This window comes from Lichtheimia ornata (assembly GCF_029851405.1).
Source record: "Lichtheimia ornata isolate CBS 291.66 chromosome Unknown scaffold00027, whole genome shotgun sequence".
NCBI lineage: Eukaryota > Fungi > Mucoromycota > Mucoromycetes > Mucorales > Lichtheimiaceae > Lichtheimia > Lichtheimia ornata.
In genome coordinates, this window is record NW_026695347.1 from 394,588 (window position 1) to 419,558 (window position 24,971).

The 24,971-nt window shown below is 43.5% G+C and overlaps 7 protein-coding genes and 1 non-coding gene across 8 annotated transcripts; 5 read left to right on the forward strand and 3 right to left on the reverse strand.

Moving 5' to 3' along the window:
- Window positions 1-1,657: 1,657 nt before the first annotated feature.
- Window positions 1,658-2,368, forward strand: O0I10_006326 (uncharacterized protein; the record flags this gene model as incomplete). The annotated part of the gene is made up of 1 exon (XM_058486356.1): window positions 1,658-2,368. One exon carries the CDS (start codon window positions 1,658-1,660, stop codon window positions 2,366-2,368), a length of 711 nt encoding a protein of 236 aa, XP_058342968.1.
- Window positions 2,369-2,521: 153 nt separating this feature from the next.
- On the forward strand, window positions 2,522-3,694 carry O0I10_006327 (uncharacterized protein; the record flags this gene model as incomplete). The annotated part of the gene is made up of 1 exon (XM_058486357.1): window positions 2,522-3,694. The coding sequence occupies one exon, from the start codon at window positions 2,522-2,524 to the stop codon at window positions 3,692-3,694; it is 1,173 nt and encodes a 390-aa protein (XP_058342969.1).
- A 3,078-nt stretch (window positions 3,695-6,772) lies between these two features.
- O0I10_006328 (uncharacterized protein) lies at window positions 6,773-8,809 on the forward strand (the record flags this gene model as incomplete). The annotated part of the gene is made up of 3 exons (XM_058486358.1): window positions 6,773-7,307; window positions 7,425-7,490; window positions 7,542-8,809. The coding sequence occupies 3 exons, from the start codon at window positions 6,773-6,775 to the stop codon at window positions 8,807-8,809; spliced, it is 1,869 nt and encodes a 622-aa protein (XP_058342970.1).
- A 5,578-nt stretch (window positions 8,810-14,387) lies between these two features.
- Window positions 14,388-14,726, reverse strand: O0I10_006329 (uncharacterized protein; the record flags this gene model as incomplete). The annotated part of the gene is made up of 1 exon (XM_058486359.1): window positions 14,388-14,726. The coding sequence occupies one exon, from the start codon at window positions 14,724-14,726 to the stop codon at window positions 14,388-14,390; it is 339 nt and encodes a 112-aa protein (XP_058342971.1).
- A 202-nt stretch (window positions 14,727-14,928) lies between these two features.
- On the forward strand, window positions 14,929-16,380 carry O0I10_006330 (uncharacterized protein; the record flags this gene model as incomplete). Its single annotated transcript, XM_058486360.1, has 1 exon — window positions 14,929-16,380. The coding sequence occupies one exon, from the start codon at window positions 14,929-14,931 to the stop codon at window positions 16,378-16,380; it is 1,452 nt and encodes a 483-aa protein (XP_058342972.1).
- Window positions 16,381-16,412: 32 nt separating this feature from the next.
- O0I10_006331 (uncharacterized protein) lies at window positions 16,413-20,171 on the forward strand (the record flags this gene model as incomplete). The annotated part of the gene is made up of 1 exon (XM_058486361.1): window positions 16,413-20,171. One exon carries the CDS (start codon window positions 16,413-16,415, stop codon window positions 20,169-20,171), a length of 3,759 nt encoding a protein of 1,252 aa, XP_058342973.1.
- Window positions 20,172-20,542: 371 nt separating this feature from the next.
- O0I10_006332 (uncharacterized protein) lies at window positions 20,543-20,836 on the reverse strand (the record flags this gene model as incomplete). Its single annotated transcript, XM_058486362.1, has 1 exon — window positions 20,543-20,836. One exon carries the CDS (start codon window positions 20,834-20,836, stop codon window positions 20,543-20,545), a length of 294 nt encoding a protein of 97 aa, XP_058342974.1.
- Window positions 20,837-21,939: 1,103 nt separating this feature from the next.
- O0I10_006333 lies at window positions 21,940-22,014 on the reverse strand. Its single transcript has one exon. It is a non-coding gene; the product is annotated as a tRNA-Asp (tRNA).
- Between the last annotated feature and the right edge of the window lie 2,957 nt (window positions 22,015-24,971).

Genomic DNA, 24,971 nt, shown 5'->3' on the forward strand with positions numbered 1-24,971 from the left:
TTATCATTACTTGCTTAATAATAGTACACTCGCAATAAACTCCTAGACTCATAGCGAAGGAAGGGTGTAAGTTAGAGGATGGCAGTCGTGATTAGCCAATCCAATGCTGTGCTACGTGGTATAGCGTGCTCTGCATAAAAGTAAGGCTATTTGTATTATTGACCAACGGTGGAAGTAGTAATTGATAAGACCAATGGTGGAAGTAGTAATTGATAATGGTCCTATTTTACTAATAGCGTAATTGTGGAATAGCTTAAACTTATCTCATGTCGCAAGTGGATGAATCAATCATCCATCATCCATTATAATGCTGTGACACAAACAAATTATGAAGTTTTGCTTGCCCCATTCATGAATCCTACGTTGATCCTTTGACCATCTCTTTCGCAATGCTTTCGATTTGCATTGTCCTTAAGTCTGAGCCATTACACATCATCCAGTAACCCTGCTATCTCGTTCTACGAGTTCATGCTGATCATTTTTATTCTGATTGACGAAAAAAAACTACCCTACTACAGCTAGAGAGATGAAACTACGCATCCTTCACCAGCATCACCACACAAAGGTCACTTACCATATAGCCATCGTGATATCATTCCCATGCATGGAGGTCCCGACATTGTGTGAATAAACATACAAAACCTGATCCGCCTTGAACACACATGTCCCAAAGGACCAATCATCCATACCTGCTGCATCCATCCCAAGACCACCATCAATGCATAAAGTACTTGAACGTCGAGTACACCGATAAAAAGCATGTCTCCTTCAATAATGGCACCAATCCAAGAACATCACAGCAAAAAACGGAGGCCAAGAGTGCTCACAAGCTGAAGGCTTGTATCAAAGGGCGTGCTTGAATAAATGGTATCCATGTATCTCCAAATCCTTCTTTCATCATCTCGACACTGAAACAACCATGTACAAAAAGCAACATGTACCTTGACAATACCTGCTATTACTGCTGCTGCTGCTGCTGCTGCTGCTGCTGCTGCTGCTGCTGCTGCTGATGATGATGATGATGATGATGATGATGATGATGATGATGATGATGATGATGATGATGATCAGCAGCCTGAAAGAAAAACCTCCTCTATGAACCCTATCAACCCTCTTCCCCATCTTATTTCACGTACCAATGCTAGTAACCATGGAAAAATGTATCTATACAAGCTTGAAAAAAGTATTAGTTGAGAGCACGTTTGTATGAAGGAGTTGGGTACCTTTGAAGGAGAAACGCTCGCCAAGCTCAACACCAAGAACTGGAACAAGGTTGTGCAATGCTGGCTGTTGACGATTGTTTTTCACTGGAGCTGTGATTGTCAACGTGCAAGGTCGTGTAATGTGTTGTAAAAGAGAAAGCTGAAACGAGTACAGGTACGACATGAGGCACCGGAAGCAGCTGTAGGAATGACACGTAATGCTGACGGAACACCAATCGGGTTTTCAGATGGAGAAGGAGGAATGTCGACAAGCAGTAAAAAGTAAAGCTTAGTAAAAGGAAGCCAAGTATAGAAAAGAGTTGTTGTTGGAATAAAGCGGGTGTTGGCTGGGGCGGCTTTGGCCCAGCCATTTTAAGCTGTGAGCGGAATTTGCCTTGTCACACACACACTTCTTCGCTGCATTGGACTTCCTCTCTCTCCTCCGCCAACCTTTAATGACTGATTCTATTTGGAACGATCTATGCCAACAGCCAATACTCATAGCTTCCTCTGAAAAATATACAACGCTTGTCAACGATGCAACTACACAATTGCCGCAACTCATTGAATCCATCCTGTCAACTCTCAATCGACGCGCCATTGGGTTGTCAAAGCTTGCCAACTTTGAAGCTGCTCTTCGCGATGCCAAAGTTATGCAACAGATCGCACCTTCTTCAGCATTCGGTTATTTATGTGCAGCCAGCATTTACAATGCGCAAGGAAAACTGCGTCAAGTGATTGATATCTGCAACAAGGGACTCAATGCTATTGATACAAACGACCCAGCGTATGTTACACTACAGCTTGCCAAAGAAGATGCTGAACACCATGCAAGCAAACACGTTGACTTTATCAAGCAGCTGCCAGTTGAAGTTGTTACAACAACCCTGATCCCAATGCTGGCGAATGATCTTCCTTTACCATCGTTGACACCATGTCCTTATTTACACGTGTCCAATCTATGGCGTGATTATATTCTTCAAAGTACCAATGGGTTACGTTTCGAGACTGGGGACAAGGAAGAGGAAGAAGATCCAGAAAAATGTTCGCAATTGATCAGGTTTTCTCGCCATATCAAGTCCTTGCATGTTCGCCGATATTCCAAAGGAACGTGGCTTTCCGATTTATTCAGCAGCAACGATTTTAGCTCTTTGCAGGAGCTATGAATTGATAGTAAGTGGTACTTATTTCTTGAGTTGCACGTATTTACTATTGTCCACAAAGTCACTTCCACCAGCGATGTTGATGGCTTTCTTCGATTACTAGGATCAATCAGGGACACATTGACTCATTTGACAATTCACGAGGACTATGACGCCATGATTACCCTGGAAGAGATATTAACAGCCTGTCCTAATCTTATTTCGCTCACTGTGACTCAATACGGCGATGGAGTTATCGCCGATCTTCCAAGTGCAACGTGGCCCAACATTTCAGCATTATCAATTGAGCTTACAGAACCAGACCCATGCATTACGCGTGATGAGATAATACATCTCTGCGACCATTTCCCATCACTCAAAGAGCTCCATCTCGATCCATGTGTCGACATCGAATCCGTTCTCATCATCCCACAGCGTTTCCCCTTGATGACAAGTGTTGAGCTGGAGATCTTTTTAACACACGTGGGTGTGACCTACAAGAGCAGTGGATACCAAGAGCTATCAATGACGAAGCTTTCCGTCACCATCCAGCATTGGCAAGAAGATGACGATTTGGTGGATATGATTCCTATTTTGAGGCAGCATCATGAAACGCTAGAGGACATTCAATGGAACATATACCCTGAGAGAGATTATGGAGGACTTGCCCACATCCAGTACCCAAGCCTCAAAAAGCTGTCGCTGAGCTCTTCAGGATCGTTTATATTACACAATGCGCCCATGTTGGAAGAATTGAAAATGTCATCCACCGCAATCAATGCCGACACGCGTATGCTGGATACAATACCACCACGTTTGAAGATCCTCGAATTCGACTTTGACGATGGACAAGAGCTTAACGATGAAAAGGCAATTGAACGCTATCTCCATCGCATCTCACATCAATGTCTACTACAAGACCTTACTATCGGCCTCATCGACGTGGATACTTCAGGCAATGTGCTGAATGCAATTTGTGGTTTACGCACGCTTCAACGTGTGGTGGTTGGTTTTGCCGAGGTTCGGAAGCCATATCAAATGGAAAGATTCCTTGAAGGTCTCGTGCATGGATGCCCTCATTTATTGTGCCTTGAAATTGATTGCATGATCGCGCCATCGACATATTCCATCGATACCTTGAAACGACTTGAACGCCTAAAGCACTTTGCGTTTTCAATCAACGACACATGTGGCTATGATAGTTTTTGGCGTGCGATTGGAACTTTTACTCAGCTCAAGCGTATTCATGTTTACCCAGAGAATGAAGTCAACCAGTTGGAAATTGAACGTCTTAAGCAGCAACGACCTGACATGAAGATTATTGTGGATGACAAGTTCGCGCGATACTGAAGACCCGCTTCGAATTGTGGACTATAGCTGTTATCATTCCCACAATCGTGGTTTTCGTATGTTAGTGAGGAATAAAAGGGATCTATTACATCTGTTAGCGTTTCTTTGTTGTGAGCTCTCCATGATGATGGCTTCTCAATGTCATGTTTTACTTGTAATACCACTATTTGTTATGATTTACAAAGATGGCTATTGATTACTGCAGCATATTGTAAAAGACATCATAGCCGTATACCATGAATTCAAGTCGCAAGAATTGAATCATCAATTGCACTAATTACAGTGCATCCCATCTATAGTCCTCTTTATCAGGTATCCATGGCAACGCTTTACTCGTTTAAAAGCAACCTACACTAGCGTACACTCATAAATGCAACCATGATCTATCCATCGGTCGAAATAAAAAACAATGGATGAAAGTAGTGAGGTCGACTTGAGAGATTCTATTTCATGCATCATACTTTGGCAAAGGGGTATCTACATTGTAAGCAACTCGAATTCCAGTACTATGCACGAATCATTAGACTTTGGATAGCAAAACGAATCATAACCGTAGTATGGGTGTACCTATTTATTGGGTAAAGAGTGATCCGTAGCAGTAAAATGCCATAGACGAGGGAATACTATATGTACAAAGGATGGGTGTAAAATCACTTTTAGCTTGCAAAGGCATAATTGGAGCACTGGGTTTGTTTTCAATAAAAGGAATCAGATTGATGATGATCATTTATTTCCTATTTTAGATAGCTATGTATTCGTATCCTGCTCGATCAGGATCCTATGGGCATTGCTGTTCCACGTGTGGTGTGTGCTTTCGTAACAAAGACCGATATCTACGAAGGGCAATTCGGTATGTACGTGTGATCATTGTACGAGTGTTATCCTCCATGAATGGATTGCGAGGTTATTTATCATTGACCATTTGCAGGACTGACCTATGGATGAGAAAAGGTCTAGTACAGGTCTACGCATACAGCTTTGTGGATATTTCTTCTGCGTGGTCTGTAGGCACAGGATTTACGTTGCATTCATTTAACCCCACTTCCTTTTACATCACAACAGCTGTCCTCTATTGAATGATGGTTCACTTTTATTTTCAGAGAATGATACGCTACACTAATACAACTAAAAAAACGAGAATGCAGAGCATCCACCCATATCACTGATCCATGTGCTCTTACCATATCCATTCTGCCATCATCCAACCAAGCCTGATGCTCCTTGAACATGCATATATTCGAAATGGCCGATCGTATCATGGCATCCAATCAGCTTCAATATACCATACAAGCACCTGTTCCCTTGGATGAAACCAATGACATGTTGGTACGCCCTGAACCATGAGGATCGCCAACCTCCATGAGTACTTGACCCCGATATATGAACCAAGAACTGTACTTGGAAGACAATGGAACCATAAGAGAACATCGTGACAGAATACATTTGACTGGTGACTGGTGTTGGCGTACAATTCGAGGATCCGTACAATTCCAAATTGTACTAGTACAATTCCAAATTGTCCTAGTGCAATTCAAAATTGACCTAGTAAAATTCAAAGTTGACCTAGTACAATTCAAAATTGCCCTAGTACAATTTTGAGTCCTTGAATTGTCCTAGTACAATTTGAGGACGTTGACGATCATGGCCGTTATAAAGGATCGATGCACCGACAAAGCGTATTCGGGGCCTAGTATTAGTATAGAGCTCTCTGTGATCGAGTACCCGCCATTCTATCGTCTTTAGTATTCTTCAATAAAGCAAGCAGACCGATGTTATTATTGAATGAGTCCTAAGGATAATGGTACTTGTATTGGCTATCTTTATTTAATAAAGGTTGATTTTTATCTCTGTTGAGGTATATAAACGAGACGCCTTCAGTATGCTTTTTCAAAAAGATGGGTACTAGAAACATTGTAACGAGGGTATTCACTTTGTGCAGAGGGCACCTTGTATAAAGTTGCGCGAAGGTGACGGACGCCATTTTTCAACTCATGGGACATTCCAATTGGTACCCCCACAATATGGCCAATCTTGTACCCAAGTATCTTGCCTGCCATCTTGTTTAGCCTTTTTTACATCAAACCAACAAACAATAATACCAGATGCAATCATAATCACATACCAGGTTTGGATGTTTGAAATGCTTGTCATAACGCACCCACACCAGCAACCGAGGCTGTGTATGGTTGTATGTGGGTGTTGCACTCATCCATGCACTTGGGTAATGTTGTTGTGTAATGAGAATGCCTGTCCTTGAATTGTACTAGTACAATTTTGTGTCCTTGAATTGTACGGATCCTTGAATTGTACGCTAACAACTGGATCATGACAAAACAATGCTTGGAAGGTCATCATGCGGCTTGTAATCCTTGTTGATAAGAGAGGTTCCAAGAGCCAAGACACATATCTCAAGCAAGGGCAACAGCGTACGTGGTGTGGTGTTTAAACATGTACCAATGATGATGATGATGATCAGCTCGCTGGAGAAAGTAAAACACTCTATGAATCCTGCCAAACCTGTGCGCTATACTATTTCACTTACCAATGCTAGCAACTATCGCAACGCGCATCTATACATGTTTGAAAGAAATATTAGTTGAGAGGAAGTTCGTATGGAGGTGTTGGGATTGGGTACCTTTGGACGCGACACGATGACCAAGCTCAACGCCAGGATCTTGAACAAGGTTGTGCAATGCTGAATGTTGACGATTGTTTTTGCATGGAGCCGTGATTGTCAAACGTGCAAGGTTGTGTAGTGTGCTGTAAAAGAGAAAGCTGAAACGGGTACAGGTACGACATGAGGCACCGGAAGCAGGTGTAGAGATGTCACGTAATGCTGACTGGACACCAATTGTGTTGGCAGATGGCGAATGGCGAATGTCGACAAGGAGTAAAAGTAAAGCTTTAGACAGGGTGATCAAGAATAGAAAAGAGCCATTGTGGGAATAAGGCGAATAAAGGGGTTGTTCACTGGGGCCTCTTTGAGCCAGCAATTTTAAGCTGGGAGCGGGACTTGGGCTTGTAACCCACTTCTTCACTGCATTATTGAACTACCTTATCCTCCTGCACCAACATCCAATGACTGATTCTATCTGGAACGATTTATGCCAACAACCAGTTATTACAGCTTCCACCGAAAAATACAGAACGCTTGTCACGAATGCAACAACACAATTGAGGCAACCCATTGACTCCATCATGACAACTCTCAATGAGCGCGCCATGGGGTTGTCAAAGTGTGCCAACTTCGAAGCTGCTCTTCGTGATGCGAATACCATGCAACAACTCTCGCCTTTTTCACCACTTGGCTATTTATGTGCAGCCAACATTTGCAATGAACAAGGAAAACGGGGTCAAGCTGTCGACATCTGTGACAAGGGACTCAATGTTGTTGGTATAAACGACTCATCGTACGCTATACTGCAGCTGGTGAAAGAAGATGCTGAACACCATGCGATCAAATGTGTCGACTTTATAAAGGAGCTACCTCTTGACATTGTTACTTCAACGCTCATTCCAATGGTGGTGGACGACTTTTGTCTGGAATCGCTGACGTCATGCCCCTATTTGCATGTGTCCCATCTATGGCGTGATTCTATTCTTCAATGTTCGGGTGGATTACATTTTTACACTAGCCGCCAGGAGGAAGAGTAAAATGTGGAAAAGTGTGCTCAATTGGTGAGGTTTGCGCGACACATCACCTCATTGCACGTTCGTCGATACTCCAAAGGAACGTGGCTTTCCGATTTATTCAGCAGCAACGACTTTAGCTCTTTGAAGGAGCTATGCATTGATGGTAAGTGATATTGATATCTGAACATGCATGTATTTATCATTGCCCACAAAGGCATTTCCACCGGCTGTGTTCAGGGCTTTGTTCGATCATTGCAATCCATCGGCAGCACGTTGACGCACGTGACTATTGATGAGAAAGACCATGGCACGCTTTCCATTCTCGAGATATTGACAAGCTGCACCAATTTGATTTCTCTTACAATGTCCCAGCACCAGGTTGGAGATTTCAGCTCTCTACCAAAGACGACATGGCCCAATGTCACATCATTATCTATTGAATTCTTAGAAGCGGAGCTTACTGGGGATCAAGCAATCAGCCTTGCCAAATGTTTCCCGTCACTCCAAAAGTTTCAACTTCAAACATGCACTGATATCAATTCGGCACTTATGATCCCTCAATATTGCACGTTGTTGAAAAGCGTCGAGCTTGATATCTATTTTTCATTGGTTGGTGTATGCTACACGAGTCAAAGCACTGGTTGTGATGAGCTTGCGATCACAAAGCTTGGCGTATACTATCAAGGTTGGGCCGAAGGTGACCATCTGGTGGATATCGGTTCCATTCTGAAGCAGCACCATTCATCACTTGAGCACGTGGTATGGGACATCGCTCCTGATATCGACTTTCATGACCTTGATGACATCCAATACCCAAGGCTCAAGAAACTATCATTATGGAGTTCTGGATCATGGTTACCACGTAAGGCGAACATGGTGGAAGAACTTGAAATGACATCCATGTCAATCAATGCTTATCCTTCCATGCTTGATACAATACCGCCCCGTCTGAAGAAGCTTGAATTGATGTTTGCTGTTGGACATGAACTTGCCGACCATGACGCCGTTGTACGTTATATCCATGGAGTTGCTCAACAATGCTTGCTACATGAACTTTCCATTCGCTTCAAGAATCCACAAACCTACGACGATGTCCTCGATGCAATCCCCATTTTCAACCAGCTTAAACGTCTCATGATCGGTGTACGTGGCAAGTGGAATGCGTATCAAATGGAAAGATTCCTTGACCAGGTTGTGAATGGTTGCCCTTATCTACGTTGCCTTGAACTTGATTGCACGAATCCTCCATCGACCTATTCCTTGGGATCCTTGAAAAGACTACCACACTTAAAGTCATTTGCATTTTCGATCGAGGACACGGATGGCTATGATAGCTTTTGGTATGTACTTGGAACCTTTTCGCAACTCAGCTGTATTCGGCTTCACCCTACCAAAGCACTTACCAAGTCTGTGACGCGACATCTCAAGGTGCTAAGACGTGGCATGAAGGTCATCGTGGATGAAAGTTTCAAGGGCTTTTGATAGTTGTTTCAAATCATCGATTACACTCGCTAGCTTTGTCATGATGCTTTGTATTTGTTCGTAGTGAAATAAAAAGGGATATGGCACATTTAAGCATTACTTTTATGCATGTTGTACTTTTTACATGGCGTCATTTTACCCTCATGGACTACTACTTTTCATCCATAGGCAAGGATAGCTATTGTTTACCCCTATCAATTGTTATGTATAGCTGCACCAAATCCGATACACTCATAGAGACGTCTTTTCTAATAAACACGTATTTAATGGTGCCTCGTGCCATCCTTGTTTCCCTGAAAGCTCTTGCGAGATAATGGTAACCATTGACCTCCAGTTGTGAAACATGAAGCCCAAATGGCTATTGGACGTCTCGATGGATGGGTATGACGTTGTGGATGCATACAGTAAAGGTATATGCATCGATAAAATGAAGCTAATATTATGTTGCGTGCAAAAGGAAGGTCACGGGTTCGTTTGCAAGTCCCCAAAGTCCGAGGTTGTTAGGTGTAAATCAATGCCTCGAGGTTGGGTATGCTAATGGTTGCCAAATCCCTGCATGCATCTTTTCTTATGCTTAGGTTCATGAAGGCTATCACTGGCAGAGCCCGATATCAACATTCCATGGGTATTGTGTATATGTAGGCACGTTAGGGGTGATACAACAAGTATACAGCAGTAGTACATGTTGCAGAGTGCGCCATCAACGTGATGTGCAAGCGTTGTCCCTGTTGGCAACGTATGGTTCCATGAAGCGTGCTGAGATGTTCCCTGTGAACAAACGAATGCCGGTCTCGAGATATCCAATCATCATGTGCGTTGCATTCACTAACAAGGATGATGGTGGTGGACGATGAATGAGTAAAAGAACGTAGCAAAGTGATATCTTGTGGAAGTGAGAAAGCCAATGCGTATTCGAACGAACCCAACAAGGATGTTGCACATACTTACTTGTGTCCCCTCGCCTTTATTGTCATTTATCATTTTTAATAAAGGGTGGGCGGTCATCGATTGACGACTGGATCTCTGTCATTATAGGCGTGTCCTGGTCTTAGGAGTTGGACAAGCTTCGTTTTTCCTTGAGGAAAGGTTCTATCACGGAGTAATGCTCCATGTATGATTATCACCTTTCGTGACTCAACATGGGTAATACTTGAGTGGTTGTGGTCGTTGTTTGTATAAGGTTAAAGGTGTTGTAGGACATTTCGGGACCCGGACATATCGCGATATGCCCTAGGACATTTTAGGATTCCGAAACGTCCTAGGGCATTTCAGTACCATAGACAGCTCTTGGTAATTGTGCCCTGCCAACTTGGTTACATACGTCGTTGTGTATTGTTTTGCTATTTGAATACCATCACAAAGCATTTGATCACCTGTGACAGCCTTGTCCCATATGATAACACATGTTGGAAGCAGGGTCGGATTCATATTTCATGTGCCATTTTTGAGAGAAGTCATGGGAAAGACAAGCATGAAAGCATAGGTAGGTGGGCGTTCATCACAAAGTATCAATACCGGAAAGAGTGGAAACTTCATTTGACATATGACTTTGTGATTGCAGCACTTAAAAGTTGAAAAAGCTGTCTATGGTACTGAAATGCCCTAGGACGTTTCGGAATCCTAAAATGTCCTAGGGCATATCGTGATATGTCCTGAGTCCGGAAATGTCCTACAACAAAAGGTACCCTGTTTGGGATAAGGAATAGACGTTCAGTGATACAAGACCTTGTAGCATACCATTGCTGCTTGAGGTGGGATGAATCATGAACGTACCCATTAGGATGGATGATGATTGATCGTTGCTTGCATACCATGCATTAAAGTGTGGATCGTATTACCATACACCCATCCCACAAAGATGCTCATGATGGATTGTGCAGCTTTTGGTAGCTCTGTTGGCAAAGCTGTTGTAGTGCATTTCGGGACCCGTGCATATCGCGATATGCCCTAGTGCAGTTCAGGATTCCAAAACACCCTAGTGCATTTCATGTCTATAGGCAGTCGTTGATGATTGTGGCCTGCCAAGATGATAACATAGGTCCTCATGTGTTGTTTTGCTAGTCGAGTATGATCACAAAGTATTTTGCTCACAAGTGACAACATCGCCTCATATTATAACACGTCCTATAAACAGGATCGGATTCATAATTCATATGCCATTTTTGGGAGACGTTATTGGGACGAGAAGTGTAAAAGTATATGTAGGTGAGGATTTCTATTATAGTATCAATACCGGAAACAGTGAAAACTTCATTTGACATACGGTTTTAAATGATCACAGCACTTCAAGTTAAAAAGCAGCCTATAGACATGAAATGCACTAGGGTGTTTCGGAATCCTGAAATGCACTAGGGCATATCGCGATATGCACTGAATCCGGAAATGCACTACAACAAAGCGACGTCCAAGCAGGCTACAATGGGATCGTACCTTTCCTCTTCTCGTAGCATCTAAGAGCCAAAACGTTTCATGCAGCAGCATCACTTGTTGCATGGATACCAAATCAACATCATTCGAGTAGCCATGGATACCACCTTTCATGGTTACGAGCATAATCCAATGTGGCCCCGTTTCTCTGTGAGCTCATACCTTTTATCATGTATGTATCCACGCAAAATTAAAAGCGATGTCCCAAACCAAACGTATGCCAATTCCAACACATGAAAACGATACTTCGCTCCAAGCATTCACTTTCATAATTTAGTTGTCTTGATCCGATCCAATTTCATTGAGCCACGTTCAAGCCAGGTATACATGCGCTCATATAGGTAGGGTGTACTGCTCACAGAGAAGAGGTCATCTTTTATTTACATAGCCCCCTAAAATCGGCGGGGTTGAGGCAATTGATTTATGCAATTACATTTATTGAGCACACAAGATCGTTATGGTACTCCATGCATGAACCATGACGTCAAGATAAAGACCATACATCCTTCTTTGGATTTGTGATGAAAGTGATCAAAACGTTGGGTGACCTACTTTTCCAACAAGCTCCAACCAAGAGCATTCATGTAATTTGACATGTGGCTCCGTATCTAACGGCTCCGTCAATCTACACAAGACCGTGATTTTCTCTCTTTCAGGGGTACCACGTGGATCTTGGAAGACACTTTTACAACCGTTGGCTACAACTTGGCATGATCGCACCTCGACTTCGGCTATCACATACTTCGGCTATCCCATCTATAATACGTCAATGCAACTACTCACCTTCCTCGATAGCATCTACATCGAGATTAAGACTCAAACATCACTACTCAGTCATCGCAACCTTTCGGTATTTGGTCGAGCCGCGGTGGCGAACTCTTTATTGTTGTCAAGGCTTTGGCATGTCTTTTGTTTATGTGTCGTTCCAAAAACATGGATCACCAAATGGCAGTGGATGGTTCATAGGTATGATTCGACATGTTCCACTTCATAGACTAAACCCCTTTCTTTCGCTCTCAAAAGTATTCAACGATCAAAGAGTCGCATGGATCATTGGTACCTACTACTGGAAAGTCGAGTGAACAATTGGGTCCTAAAACAAAGAAATGCCCTCCGATTCGCTCGATTGGTCCCATACTGGCAAAAGATCAAAGGAAGTAACAACGACTCATGGATAGAATCGAATGGTGCCTCGAGTGCCACGCTTCCATAAAGGAGATGAACCTGTATATTGGCTCAAGATGTTTGACAAGGCTGTGAATTTGTTCGCCAAGCACCAAAGCTAAAGCATGATGTTGCTTATGACCTCATATCTTTTGAGAAAGCCTCAATCATGGTTTTTCCATCAACATTTCAAATCATGGCATGATTTCAAGTATGCGTTTATGGAATGGTGTGTGAAGCAACAAAGGAGATTAGAGTTGCAACTTCGAAACTTCGATGTACCACCCTAATAGGAAAAAGTCAACAATTAGAAGGGAAAAAGGATAAACCCCTAATCCGATAGAGGGCAAAGAGGATATACAACCTGACAAGCTTTATGGTGAAAGGGGATGTTACGCATGGGCCAACTAACCCTATCCAATTTCAAAGTTAGCTTTGTCACCTGCTTCGACAACAAGCGCGGGATAGTGACTCTACCACAATCCCTGTTGCAAGTCGCTCGACTCTCAATGCGTTTAGCTCCCCTACATCTAATAGATGAAATTTTTCCAATACTATGCTCTTATCTCTATCTAAGCCGCGCAACGTGGTCCGATGGGTTGCTGTGGATGACAACGACGATGTGCTGGGCATCCACCCTTGGACCAAGACGAGATGATTTTTGATTTTTTCCTTTTTGTATGCTAATGTTTAATTTCCCATCCCATTTATAGTATGCAGAGATTCCCCCATGCTTGCTTTTGAAGGGCTAAAGGTATCCAGATGATGCATCTGTCGCTGAGTCGTATGCTGCTTTGATGTCGAAAAAGGCAACGATTGGCTGTTCGTCGGATTGGTGGTGGTAATGGCAGATCAACATGGGAAGGTTTCCCCGTAGAGTTGGCGACTCTGAAGCGAGGGTTGATGTGGTTGGCTCCCATCCCTATGATGGCCAATGATATCTTTTATTTTATCAAGTCTTTGTTCCCTCCCTTGTTTAATGCCATGATGTCTTTCATTTGCTCGTTGAGAAGGTCTGGATTTAGAGGGTTTATTTGTTTATGTTTTTTATAAGATCAATATCTGAGAATAAAAGCGCGGTTTGGGATGACCAACCACATCATCACGAGCGGAAGAGGAGCCAACACAGGTTATGTTAGGCACGACATGTAGCCATCATTTATTCATGTTGCCTGGCAACAGCAAGTTCAACAATGATAGCGATTGATGAACATCTTCCTTTAATCCATTGTGTACCATCTCATGATCCAATCACATACGTTACGCATTGCTCTAGCATTGTGTAGTAAAAGGAACCTTTTCATCCCCTTGTACGTTTTGTATCTAGGAAAACAACCACTCGTCACCATGGATACACACCTTTCTTCTTGACTTATGGATGAGAAACAAGATTACCGCCTGATCGACACGAAGCATGGACCCAAGAACTCCAAGAATGTGAAGATTGGAATTATCCCTTTGTCCATGAATCCTGCAAACGCTATTAGCGCACTTGACCATCCACATGGCAACCCTCACATAACGAATACCATAGTCAAATGTATGTTTTGGTCAAATATGGACCATCAAAATCTGCAGGCGTTTCCTCTACGCCAATGCAGTCATTGATGTTTCTTTATCCTATGACGCCCTGGGCATTCTAAAAGCTGATTTTTTGTTCTTTGCTTCTATGTAGTCTATACTTTTACGTCTACACCTACCCCTTAGACTTCTAAAAGCCGCGCCCACGAAACCAAAAACTACCACCCATGAACTCACTCGTCATTAGCCACGAATAAATAATCACCTACGAAAACAAGCACCTTAACCACGAAATCATTATCCTCATGTTCCACTTCTTTTGGGGAAATCCTGTACTTTGGTGCTTGAGCTGGTTGTGGGGCTGATGACTATTTAGGTTGAGTATCCATAGATGTTGTTCCTTAGGCAGCATACGATGAAGAAGGTCCATTTGTATCACCCACATTGTGCACCACTTGCATGTCATTTACAGGCTTTGTGTTGTCATGGGTGACCACACCTGCTTACGGCGACCCTGCCGAAAATCCTCTTGCTCAGCACCCATATCGCCATTTTTCTCACTAGCCTCTGAAACCAATTCTCGTTGGGTGGAGGGATTGTACACGTTGCTTGGTTGACTCTTATAGGCATTACAATGTGAAATGACATGACCTGATGCTCCACAACCACCGCACTCAGCTCGACACTGATCCATGTAATGACCTTGTTTGTGGCAATTAAAGCACACGGGCTTGTAACTACCACTACTTGCTCTTGAGGATGATTTCGGCTGATCGGCTACTTTTTCCAAGACCTTCCGTTGCATGATTGCAAGGTTCTCCATCTGTTGCATCAATTTATCTATCCTCTTCCCCAAGCTTGTTGGTGTTGTCTTTGGGTGTTATGGAGGATTTGGACTTGTTGCTCTACCCGTTTATCTTGAGGATTTTCGTGTATGTTAGTTTGTCCAACACCAGGTGCAGAAGAAGGATTTGTAATCAATCGGGTTTTTCCGCTCATTATCATCAATGCCTGAAACGCCCTCAGGCGACCATTTGGAAGTCGCCCAAACACCACCAACCATATCTCTCGACCCCAAACTTTCATGGGCGCAAATCGCACAGAAGAAACGGGTGTCTTTGGTACATCGCCATTTCACGATTGCAAACGCTGGTGAGACGAATCAGCAAACCGTCATCCATTCGCATGTTTTTCGTCGAGGTCGATCCCCCGGCAGCATTTTCTTTGACGTTAGTTCTCGTTCTGGCACTCTGAAGGATATCTTGAAACTGCTCACAGAGCAATTTCATCACGTCAATGGTGTACTTGTTCATAGGGAGGGTCCTCGAGTTGTCCTTGAAGCTTATTTCAACACACAAGAGGAAAGTGCACGTGCTTTGACACGTGGCTTAGAGTTTCCACAACAAACATTTGTTCGTGGTACAGCTGGTATCACAGGCGATGCTATCGTCAAGAAGATTCGTTTGACGCATCTCCCTTTTATGGATCTTGAAAAGCTGAAAGCTGGTTTACATGCTACCATGGCAATGTATGGTCAAGTTTTGGATGTCGGCATTAATCGAGATGAAACCACCAATCTCTTCATGGGCAATGGTTTCGCTGTACTCAACGTGGCTCCGATCGAAGGTGAACAAGACTTTTTGCCATTGGGCCACCATATTGCATGGGAAGGAGATGAAAACAATTTGATCTATGCTACGTATGCGGATATGCCTCTTCACTGTTCTCGTTGCCATGATGCAGGTCATGGGGTCAAAGATTGTCCTTTACGCAGAAGTCAAATGAGAGAATGTTGGAATTGTGGAGCACGTGGTCATCTCTCTTACAATTGCCCTCGCAAGAAAGATTGGGTGCTAGGAGAAGAAAATCGTACTCGTCGTAAGACCAATCGTAGCCAACATACTGTGGTGACAGAGGATATCCCTAAGTTGACGGATCGCGTTGATCAAAATGTTCGCAAGAGGAAATCCCGCCATCAGGTCGAGCCATCAACACCCATTATTGAGCAACCCAGTTTGGTGGAACAAGCCGATTCTACCACTGCCGCAGATATTCCGGATGAGGATTCGGCTTCTGACCTTGAAGATTCTATGGATACGGATCTAGATGTTGATATGACACAACAATCTGAATTGGAAGAGACGATCGACCAAGTAGTCGTTGCCGTTTGTGATGGCACTTATGAGGCGATGTTATCGAGCGACGTATTGAAATCAGCACAAGTTGTCACACTTTCGAAGGACTGGTATCGACGCTTGCCGATGTCGAATGGTTGTATGGATATGATTGAAGCAGAGAATTTTGACAATCACCAGGAACGTACTCTTGCTGCCATAATCTATCATCGTTTGGCCGAGATGGGAAAAGCCGATCAATTTGCTGCACACCTCTTTGCTAGGGTCACTCGTTCGGGTCGCATTAGCTTCCCTCGTGATCCTACAGAGGCAGGGTCCCAATAAGTGGCCCATACTCCATCATCAATTTGCTCATCATGATATCCAGAAACAACCACATTACATTCCTTTCACTCAATTGTAACGGGCTAGCCAAACTCCGTCGGCCTTCAGCTCGTGCATCCCTCATTCGATTTCTACGACAGCAATCAGCTCACATTATCACACTTCAAGAAACCCACGCTTCCACACCAACTCTCAAAGACACTTTTCACAAACAATTTTGTGCCCATCAATCATTTTGGACTCAACATTGTGGTATCGTCCTTTTATCTTCAGCCTTGCACATGCACGAGATACCTCTTGATTTTACCACGCGTGCTCAACTTGTGCACATCCAACACACTGACAACGCATTTCATGATTTTTACGTCCTCAACGTTTATGCACCAGCACACTCGAAACGAGAAAGATATCAGTTTTTCAACTCATTGTATCAGCACATTGCACCTTTGGTGAATAACCAAATCCACACTGACAGGTTATTCATCATGGGTGATTTCAATTACGATTTACAACGCAGCGGCTTACATTTGAATGCGCCTTCAACATGGCTTACATGGCTCGACTTGCACTTTTTTAATTGCACACGTGATGAACTCCATTTCGATGGCATTCCCACATATCGACACAGCAATTATTTATCGACCATTGACTACATCTATGCACCAAGCCAGTTCAGCAGCTCCATTCATCACAAAGACATTTCATTTGTTAACAACGAGTGGACCGATCATGCACTTTTGTCTGCAACATTTACCATGGGACCGCCCAAACTAGGCAAGGGGTTTTGGCGTGGCAACCCACTGCTTTTTCAACAGCCATCTTTTCGTCGACAGCTCAATGATGCTTTGACATCACATTACCCACGACTCCATGACATGCCTTCTCCACAATCTCAATGGGAGAGCATAAAAGGTATCCTCACACATCATTTGAAGACTCATTCTCGACAACAAGCAGATTGGCGAAAGAAACAGCTATCAGCATTGCAATCTAAAAGGAACCGTTTCCTAAGATCCAAACCTCCAGCTGCCATTCGTGCATGGCGTTTGCCCATTATGGAACGTCAAATAGCCACGTTGCAACAGGAGATGGTGGATGTTCAAGCATTGCGTGCAGGTCAACGATGGAGGGAACGTGGTGAGACATCAGCAGGGTACCTCAAACGTACGATACAGGATCGACAAGTCAAACGTAGCATTGCAACATTACAACATCCACATACCGGCGCTATGTGTTCAACAACCAGTGATATGCACTCGGCAGTACAATGCTTTTATCAAGAATTGTACTCACCAGAACCTATTTCAACCTCGGCTATGGATACAATGTTTACACAATTGCCTTCCACTCTTCGTTTGGAGGATTCAGACCAAGAAGATTTGGTACGTGCCTTTTCGCTTGATGATCTTCAATCTGCTGCTTCTCGCACACCACATCACAGTAGTCCTGGCCCTGATGGTTTGCCATACCAAGCGTGGAGATTGGTTTTCACCCATCCGTTATACACTAATTTGGTCATGCGAGTTTACGACGATGCTCTACAACATGGTATTTTCCCCAGCTCTTGGAATGATACATGTATGTGCCTTCTGCCAAAGAAAGGGGATCTCACCAACCTTGCCAATTGGAGGCCCATTTCTTTAATCAACTGTGACGCGAAGATCTTCACTCGACTGCTTAACGCAAGGATCATCAATGCTGCCTCTTCCTTGATCACTCCTTATCAAAGTGGTTTCATGCCAGGCCGCTTCATCGGTGTCAATGGTCTCCTGACCCGCATTGCTATGGAACAGGCCTCTCAACAAGGATCAACAGAACTTGGCTTGCTTTTGGATCAGGAAAAAGCATATGATAGGGTGCATCCGGATTATCTCAGAGCTGTGCTGCTTCGATTTGGTTTTCCAGCCTCTATCATTCACACTATTTGCGCCTTGTTTTTCTCAACATCGATCCACATCAACGTGAATGGCCATATATCAACACCGATTCAGCAGCTACGTGGATTACGCCAAGGTGACCCTTTGTCACCAATCTTGTTTAATTTGGCCCTTGAGCCATTTTTACGTACCATTATTGGAGATGCCAATTTTCAGGGCTTTCAACCTTGGCAATCAGCTACGTCCTCACCTCTCCCACCCATCAAGCTTTTGGCATATGCGGATGATGTCATGGTTTTTCTCAAGGACCCCATGGATTTTGAACGATTGTTGTCTCATGTTGCCTGTTATCAGAGGGCCTCGAATGCACGTTTTAATCGCCAAAAGACTCAAGCTATCAGCCTCTCAGGTGCCACTCATGCCACTTGGAGCCAAGTTTTGATGTCTAACAACATGCCAGCACCACATGATCGCCTCTCACCATCCGCAATTACTTATCTTGGGTATCCTTTGGCTTCGTCAACACACCAACTCCAACTATTCCTTGACCAATTGCTACACGACCTTTCCACAGCATGTAAGCAACATAGCCAGCGCACATTGTCGATACGAGGGAGAGCTACCGTTGCCAATTCACTTGTATTATCACGAGTATGGCACGTGTTACGATTGACGCCTACGACCACTGTTTATCTGAACCGCCTCAAATCCATCATTGGCAAGTTTTTGATGCGCAACATGTTTCCTCGAATCGCCTTTGCCACTCTTTGCAGATTACGCTCTTATGGCGGCATCGCTATTCTAGATCCAGCCACGCAACAAAATGCACTACAATTAAGGTGGATCCAGGAACTATTGAGCTTTTCAACAGATGAATGGTTACCTCACACCCATGTTTTATACCATCACCTTCTTCGGGATCGTCGTTTTTCTGATGGCGATATCCACACATTGTTACGGTGTCAAGAGGCTCGCAAACCAAGCACCAGAGAAGTATCCATATCGACCCTGATTTTTCGCGCCATGGACAAGATCAACATTGATTGGGACATCATTCAGCCATCACCTGCAACCAGTTTGCTTTTGCCTCTTAATGCCATTTGGTCCACAGCGGATGATGCTACCTCTTTTCGGCAACCGGGTTTCAAGAATTTGCTTGTTGGCGACTTGTTTGTTTTGGATGGGACGTCCTCTTTACGATTACAGACCAGAGCTGATGGTTGTCAATATCCTCTCCTCTTATCACGTTTTCGAACTCACATGGATCAAGATCGCCTTAAGCTTCACTCATTCTTTGCACGCTTGTGCGACCATACACAAGCGACACACGTACACACATCATCTCGTTTGCCCGATACATCCATCTTGACAAGTTCTTTTGTTGAAGCAATGGATGGCAACATGTGGCGCTCAAAAACATACCGCAAGCTCATCGCTCCAGACAATCCATCGGACAACTCTTCTGTGTCATGGACTACATTTTGGCGTACACCTATGCATCATACAGCGCGGAATGTTTGGTATCGCCTTCTCCACGATCGTCTTCCTACTTCCAGTCGTGTTCATCACATCGCTCCTGCTTTTGTCACCTCTCATCTCTGCCGTATTTGCTTAACGACATGTGATGACGATTTTCATTTTCTCATGGGATGCCCCAAAAAAGGCGAAGTTTGGCAACAGGTCTGGAGACCCATCCACTGTGCGGATCCGGATCTCTCATCGCTTTTTCAATGTCTTCGTACCGCCCAATTTCCTGGTTCTGCTCAACAACAACGACAACAAGCTACCCTTTGTTCATGCATTCTCCAAGCCATATGGTGCGCCCATTGGGCTTTCATTTTCAACAATACCAATTTTATCTCTACAGCCGTGGCTGCACATGCCAGCCATCTGTATTCTTCTTTATCAGTATAATTAGCTACCTATATATAGACATCTACTTTCTTTCATTTGATTACTTTTTGTACCTGTCACGGCCACGTCACTCTGCGATACGAGGTCGTATTACAATAAATGCCCACGGGCCATACACAAAAAAAAAAGAAGAAGGATTTGTTTTACATTGGTCAGCAAGGCGTACGATTTCTCTCAACTCCTCGATGGTCTTTGGCTTTGTGAGCTTAAGAAAGAACTCATTGTGTTGTTGCAATCAACAACGTATGGCACTTAGATCGGGGTTGGTGACATCTTGCTGATCCAGTTGCAATCGCCCAAAGTTGAATTTTTGAATGAATATAGGCCTCGCTAGGCTCGTTTTCTCCTTGGGTGCGCATGTAAAAATCTTCCTACATTTGGTTTCTCCTTTCTTCAGTGAGGAACCTTGATAAGAACCTTTGTACAAAACAATTTAATGTGCCATCATCAAACGGAAGATCCTTCTTGCCCTCCTTGCGAAACCAGTCCAACACTTCTCCCTTGAGATGATGATCCAGAAGCTGATACTTTAACTTGTCACTCAAGCTGTTTCTTGTTGTAGCACTCCTGTGGAACTCTTCAAGGAACAAGACTGGATCCTCATGAATGCTCTCACCAGAGAAGTAGCACATGGGTGGTGGTGGTGGGATAGCGTACCCTGGCATTGGGAACGACTAGGGCTGTTGCACGTTGTAATACTGGTATGGGTTGTACATTGGGTAGAATTGGGGAACACCTTGTATCCAAAAGGGGTCACGTGGTTGCACAATGAGATGAGATGAAACTTGGAATGGGTACTCTTGATAGTGATAGATGCTTGTGGGATAACTCGACTGTCTTTGCTGATGAGCGGCTTCTCTACCATGCAATAAAGGAAGCGTGCAAGCAGAAAAAAAAACAGCAAGGCCTAAATCAGAAAATCCTGGCATGTGAGTCGAGTTGTACATAAAGGGGGGCATCTATCATAGACTACGTACCAAATAAACTATTATTGCTATAACAAACACAATCAATGTATCGAACACGCCGATCCGATGAAACAAAGTCAAAGCTCAAAAATCAAGAAAAGGGTAATCGTAAAGTGTAAGCCACAAAGAGATGAGAGATCCCTAAAAGAAAGCCTCCCATACAAGGTGTCAAAGATGACAGCTACACCTGGTTATGCATGAATGTCTTTTGACACAGAAGAAGTGTGGAAAAGAACGCCGAAGGCCGAAACCTCCATTGTTCCTAAAATAGATTGACAGGTTGCTGTGGTAAGGTGGTTGCCATAACAACATGGTTGCTATGGTATAGTGGTTGCTGTGGTAAGTTTGTATGCAAAAATAGCATTGAATGATGGATCAAAGTATGCAGGATTGTTTAGCCTTATTGACTCGCGCGCTGTCAATAGACTAATAGCAATTTTATCACCGGTATTTTTGGTACCTTATACAGACATCCTCAAATGCAACATCTATTATCCGCATTTAGCACCGAAATCACTCATCAACCCAAAGATCATCATCATTATCTGTGATCCACTATTCACTGGACATGTGTAGATAAGGAAAAAGAGCCTAAGGAATCTCATAAGGATATACTAACAAGGGGCAAAGAATGGTGTCTTAAGGCCAACGTTGACAAGGGAGTGAAAAGAAAAAGGGTATATGATTTCCATTCACTTCCATTTTACTACAATGGTATAAGCTACTACGCAACCAGACGTCACGTGACCCATCCAAAACCAAAAAATAAAAAAGAAACTGAAGTGGAAACATCGCGAAAGTTGCTCTCGGACCGGGAATTGAACCCGGGTCTCCCGCGTGACAGGCGGGGATACTGACCACTATACTATCCGAGATGGTCTGTTGCAATTTTCCTTGTTTTTTCACGCGCGCGGGCATATATATACCGCAGAATTGCCCGATAGGGAAGGTGCAAAGAGTGCAAAAAAGGTGTCGTAGGAAAATAAAACGAACACCATTGTGTAGCGGAATAGACGCTCTACGTAATGGTATACACCAACGACGGATAGGGAAGGTCAATCAATGGCAATTTAGGTAAAAGGAGAATGTATATTTTGCATTGTCAATGATTGGTTTTTGGATCTTTGGCTGATATGAGTGAGGCGACTAACAATGAACAAAGACCTCTTTTCAAATTTCATATAGCATCACGCTTACAACATGTGTAAAACATAATGGCAGTCAATAGCAGCTAGCTATATACCCATATCATGCTTAAGAAAGGATTCACTACACTTTATTATCAACATGTGTTATAGTGTCTCATAGCAATGCGATAAGATCGTTCTCCAATAGTGCGATGATGATGACACGTTTGAGGTTGATGTACGACAAGAGATTAACAATGGCCCTGACAGGGATATCTTTAAATCACCCCTAGTTAAGGGCGACTTAGAAAAATTTATCCGATTATGCAGCCCCCACTTGAAAATCGACTAAGTCAGCACGCACGCTCCAAATCCAACAGCTTGTTCTTCTTTACACACCTCTTTATTCTTCTTGTACAACTACTCTGTTCACGCCTTCCGCCTCTTGTTTGTATTCTTGTCACCATTCAGACTTCTCCATTGTCACCATTTACTCCACCTGGAACTCTCCATCTGTAAGCATCGCGTGTCCTTGGCTGGCTTTCTTGTCGCCACAACGCGTTTTCAAACAACACCTTTTTCAACACAAGATACAACCCACGCGTCATACGTTTCTTCACCACTGTTGCAATGCACTTTACAAACACATGTTGGTCACCTCATTGGCTCCATCTTGTTCGCCATTGTCAAAAGCCTTGTCACCAAAGCCCACACAGCGTACCAACGTGCGTTAGGCTATAACCCAAACCGAGGACATAAACGTTCTCTTTGCAAGCTTGGTATCATGTTACAGTGGAAGTTTTCATTCATGACATGATCGGATTGGTAGGTATTGGATCACAGGGAGCAGCTATACACAAAGGTATTGTATCAGGGATATGGTGATGGGATGATGATTGCATTGAAGGTGAGGGCGCGTTGTGATTGCGTTTTGTGTCTTTTTTTATCACCTCGCGCTGACGACTGCTACGGGACTCTATGGCTTTATACAAGAACATGCATTGGATCGTCTACAGCCAATTTGGGGTACATGATAGGATTAGAATAGTGTATGAATCAATAAATGCGTTGTGTTAAAGTAAACATGAAAGTACGCTTACATTCATAAAATGGTCTTCGTTGTACCATACAACCCTTTGGAAGTATTAAATGACAATCATCAAGCAGGAGTATAGACGTAATGTAAAGACGAGCATGTGCGATGGCATTAAGCATACCTTGTTTAACGCTGAAAAGCAAGGGTAATCATGGTTGAAGTCATTCACGTTGGAGGATACATGGTTTAAGTAACTCAACTTCGAGTACTCTTGGTTGAAAAGATTTCACCAGGAGCCCTCCACATTGACAACGTTCAACCAAGTATCCTCCAATTTTACCATCATTAAATTATGTACGCTTAATCCGGATACCGATCCTCTGCTTAAAACCTCGAACCATATTAACTTATCATATAGGCTCACTGTATTCAAATAGCGGCTTTGCACCATGGAGCCCATTTTATGAACGTAGCGTACTCTCATGTTTACTTTAAAACAATGCATTTATTATTGATTAATACACTGTTCTAATCCTATCATGAACCCTAAATCAGCTAGTGACCATCTCATGCACGTTGTTGTATATAGCCATAGCCTCCCGTAGTAGTATTTAACGCTAGGTGATGAAAAAAACCAGCTGAAAAGGAAACGGGATCACCACGCATCATCACCTTCAACTGAACCATCTCCATCATCATATCCCCAATAGAGTACCTTTGTGCATACTTTCTCCCTGCCATCCAATACTTACCAATCCAATCCCGCCTTGAATAAAGACTTCCACCAGTAACATAATACCAACCTTGCAAAGAAATCTTCCATGACCTCGATTTGGTTTATCGTCTGAACCCAAGTTGGCACGCTGTGTGAGGCTCTGGTGACAAGGCGTTTGTTGATGGCGAGCAAGATGGAGTGAATGAGGTTGACCAGCATGTGTTTGTAAAGTGCATTGCAATAGTGGGTGAAGAAGCGTATGACGCGAGGGGTGTATCGAGTGCTGTAAAAGGTGTTGTTTGAGAAGACGTGTGGTGACAAGAAGGCCGCCAAGGACACGCGATGCTGATAGATGGAGAGTTTCAGATGGAGTGAATGGTGACAATGGAGAAGGCTGAAGGGTGCTGAGAAGGTATACAAGTGGTGGAAGACGTGAACAGAGTAGTTGTACAAGAAGAATAAAGAGGGTGGTGAAGAAGAACAAGCTGTTGCAGGCGGAGGAGGAGCGTGCTGACTTGGTCGATTTTCAAGTGGGGGCTGCATAATCGGAGAAATTTTGAAGTCGCCCTTAACTAGGGGCGGTTTAACGACGTCCCAAGCGTTACATGCTGTAGTTGCAAAAACCTTGGCATACAGCCTTTTTCGTTCAAGGCATCACACTCAGAATGGTGATGAAAATAATACATGCTTTGCATACTGGCTGCTATAACCCGAAAGCTTTATTTTCGTTCATCTGGATCAGCTTGAAGCATTGAAACGATAATCAGGCTTAGTTTGCGCGAATGGGTGTGCTCTGTGATCTGAATTGTGTAAAAACATGCTGTTGCCAAGCTGCGTGTAATCATAAACTAATTATCGTTGTAGACCTGTTGCTAGGCATCCTCAAACACAGCTTTTATTGATCCACGTTTGGTCCCTTAATCACGCAGCAATCCAAAGAGCATTATCATCCGT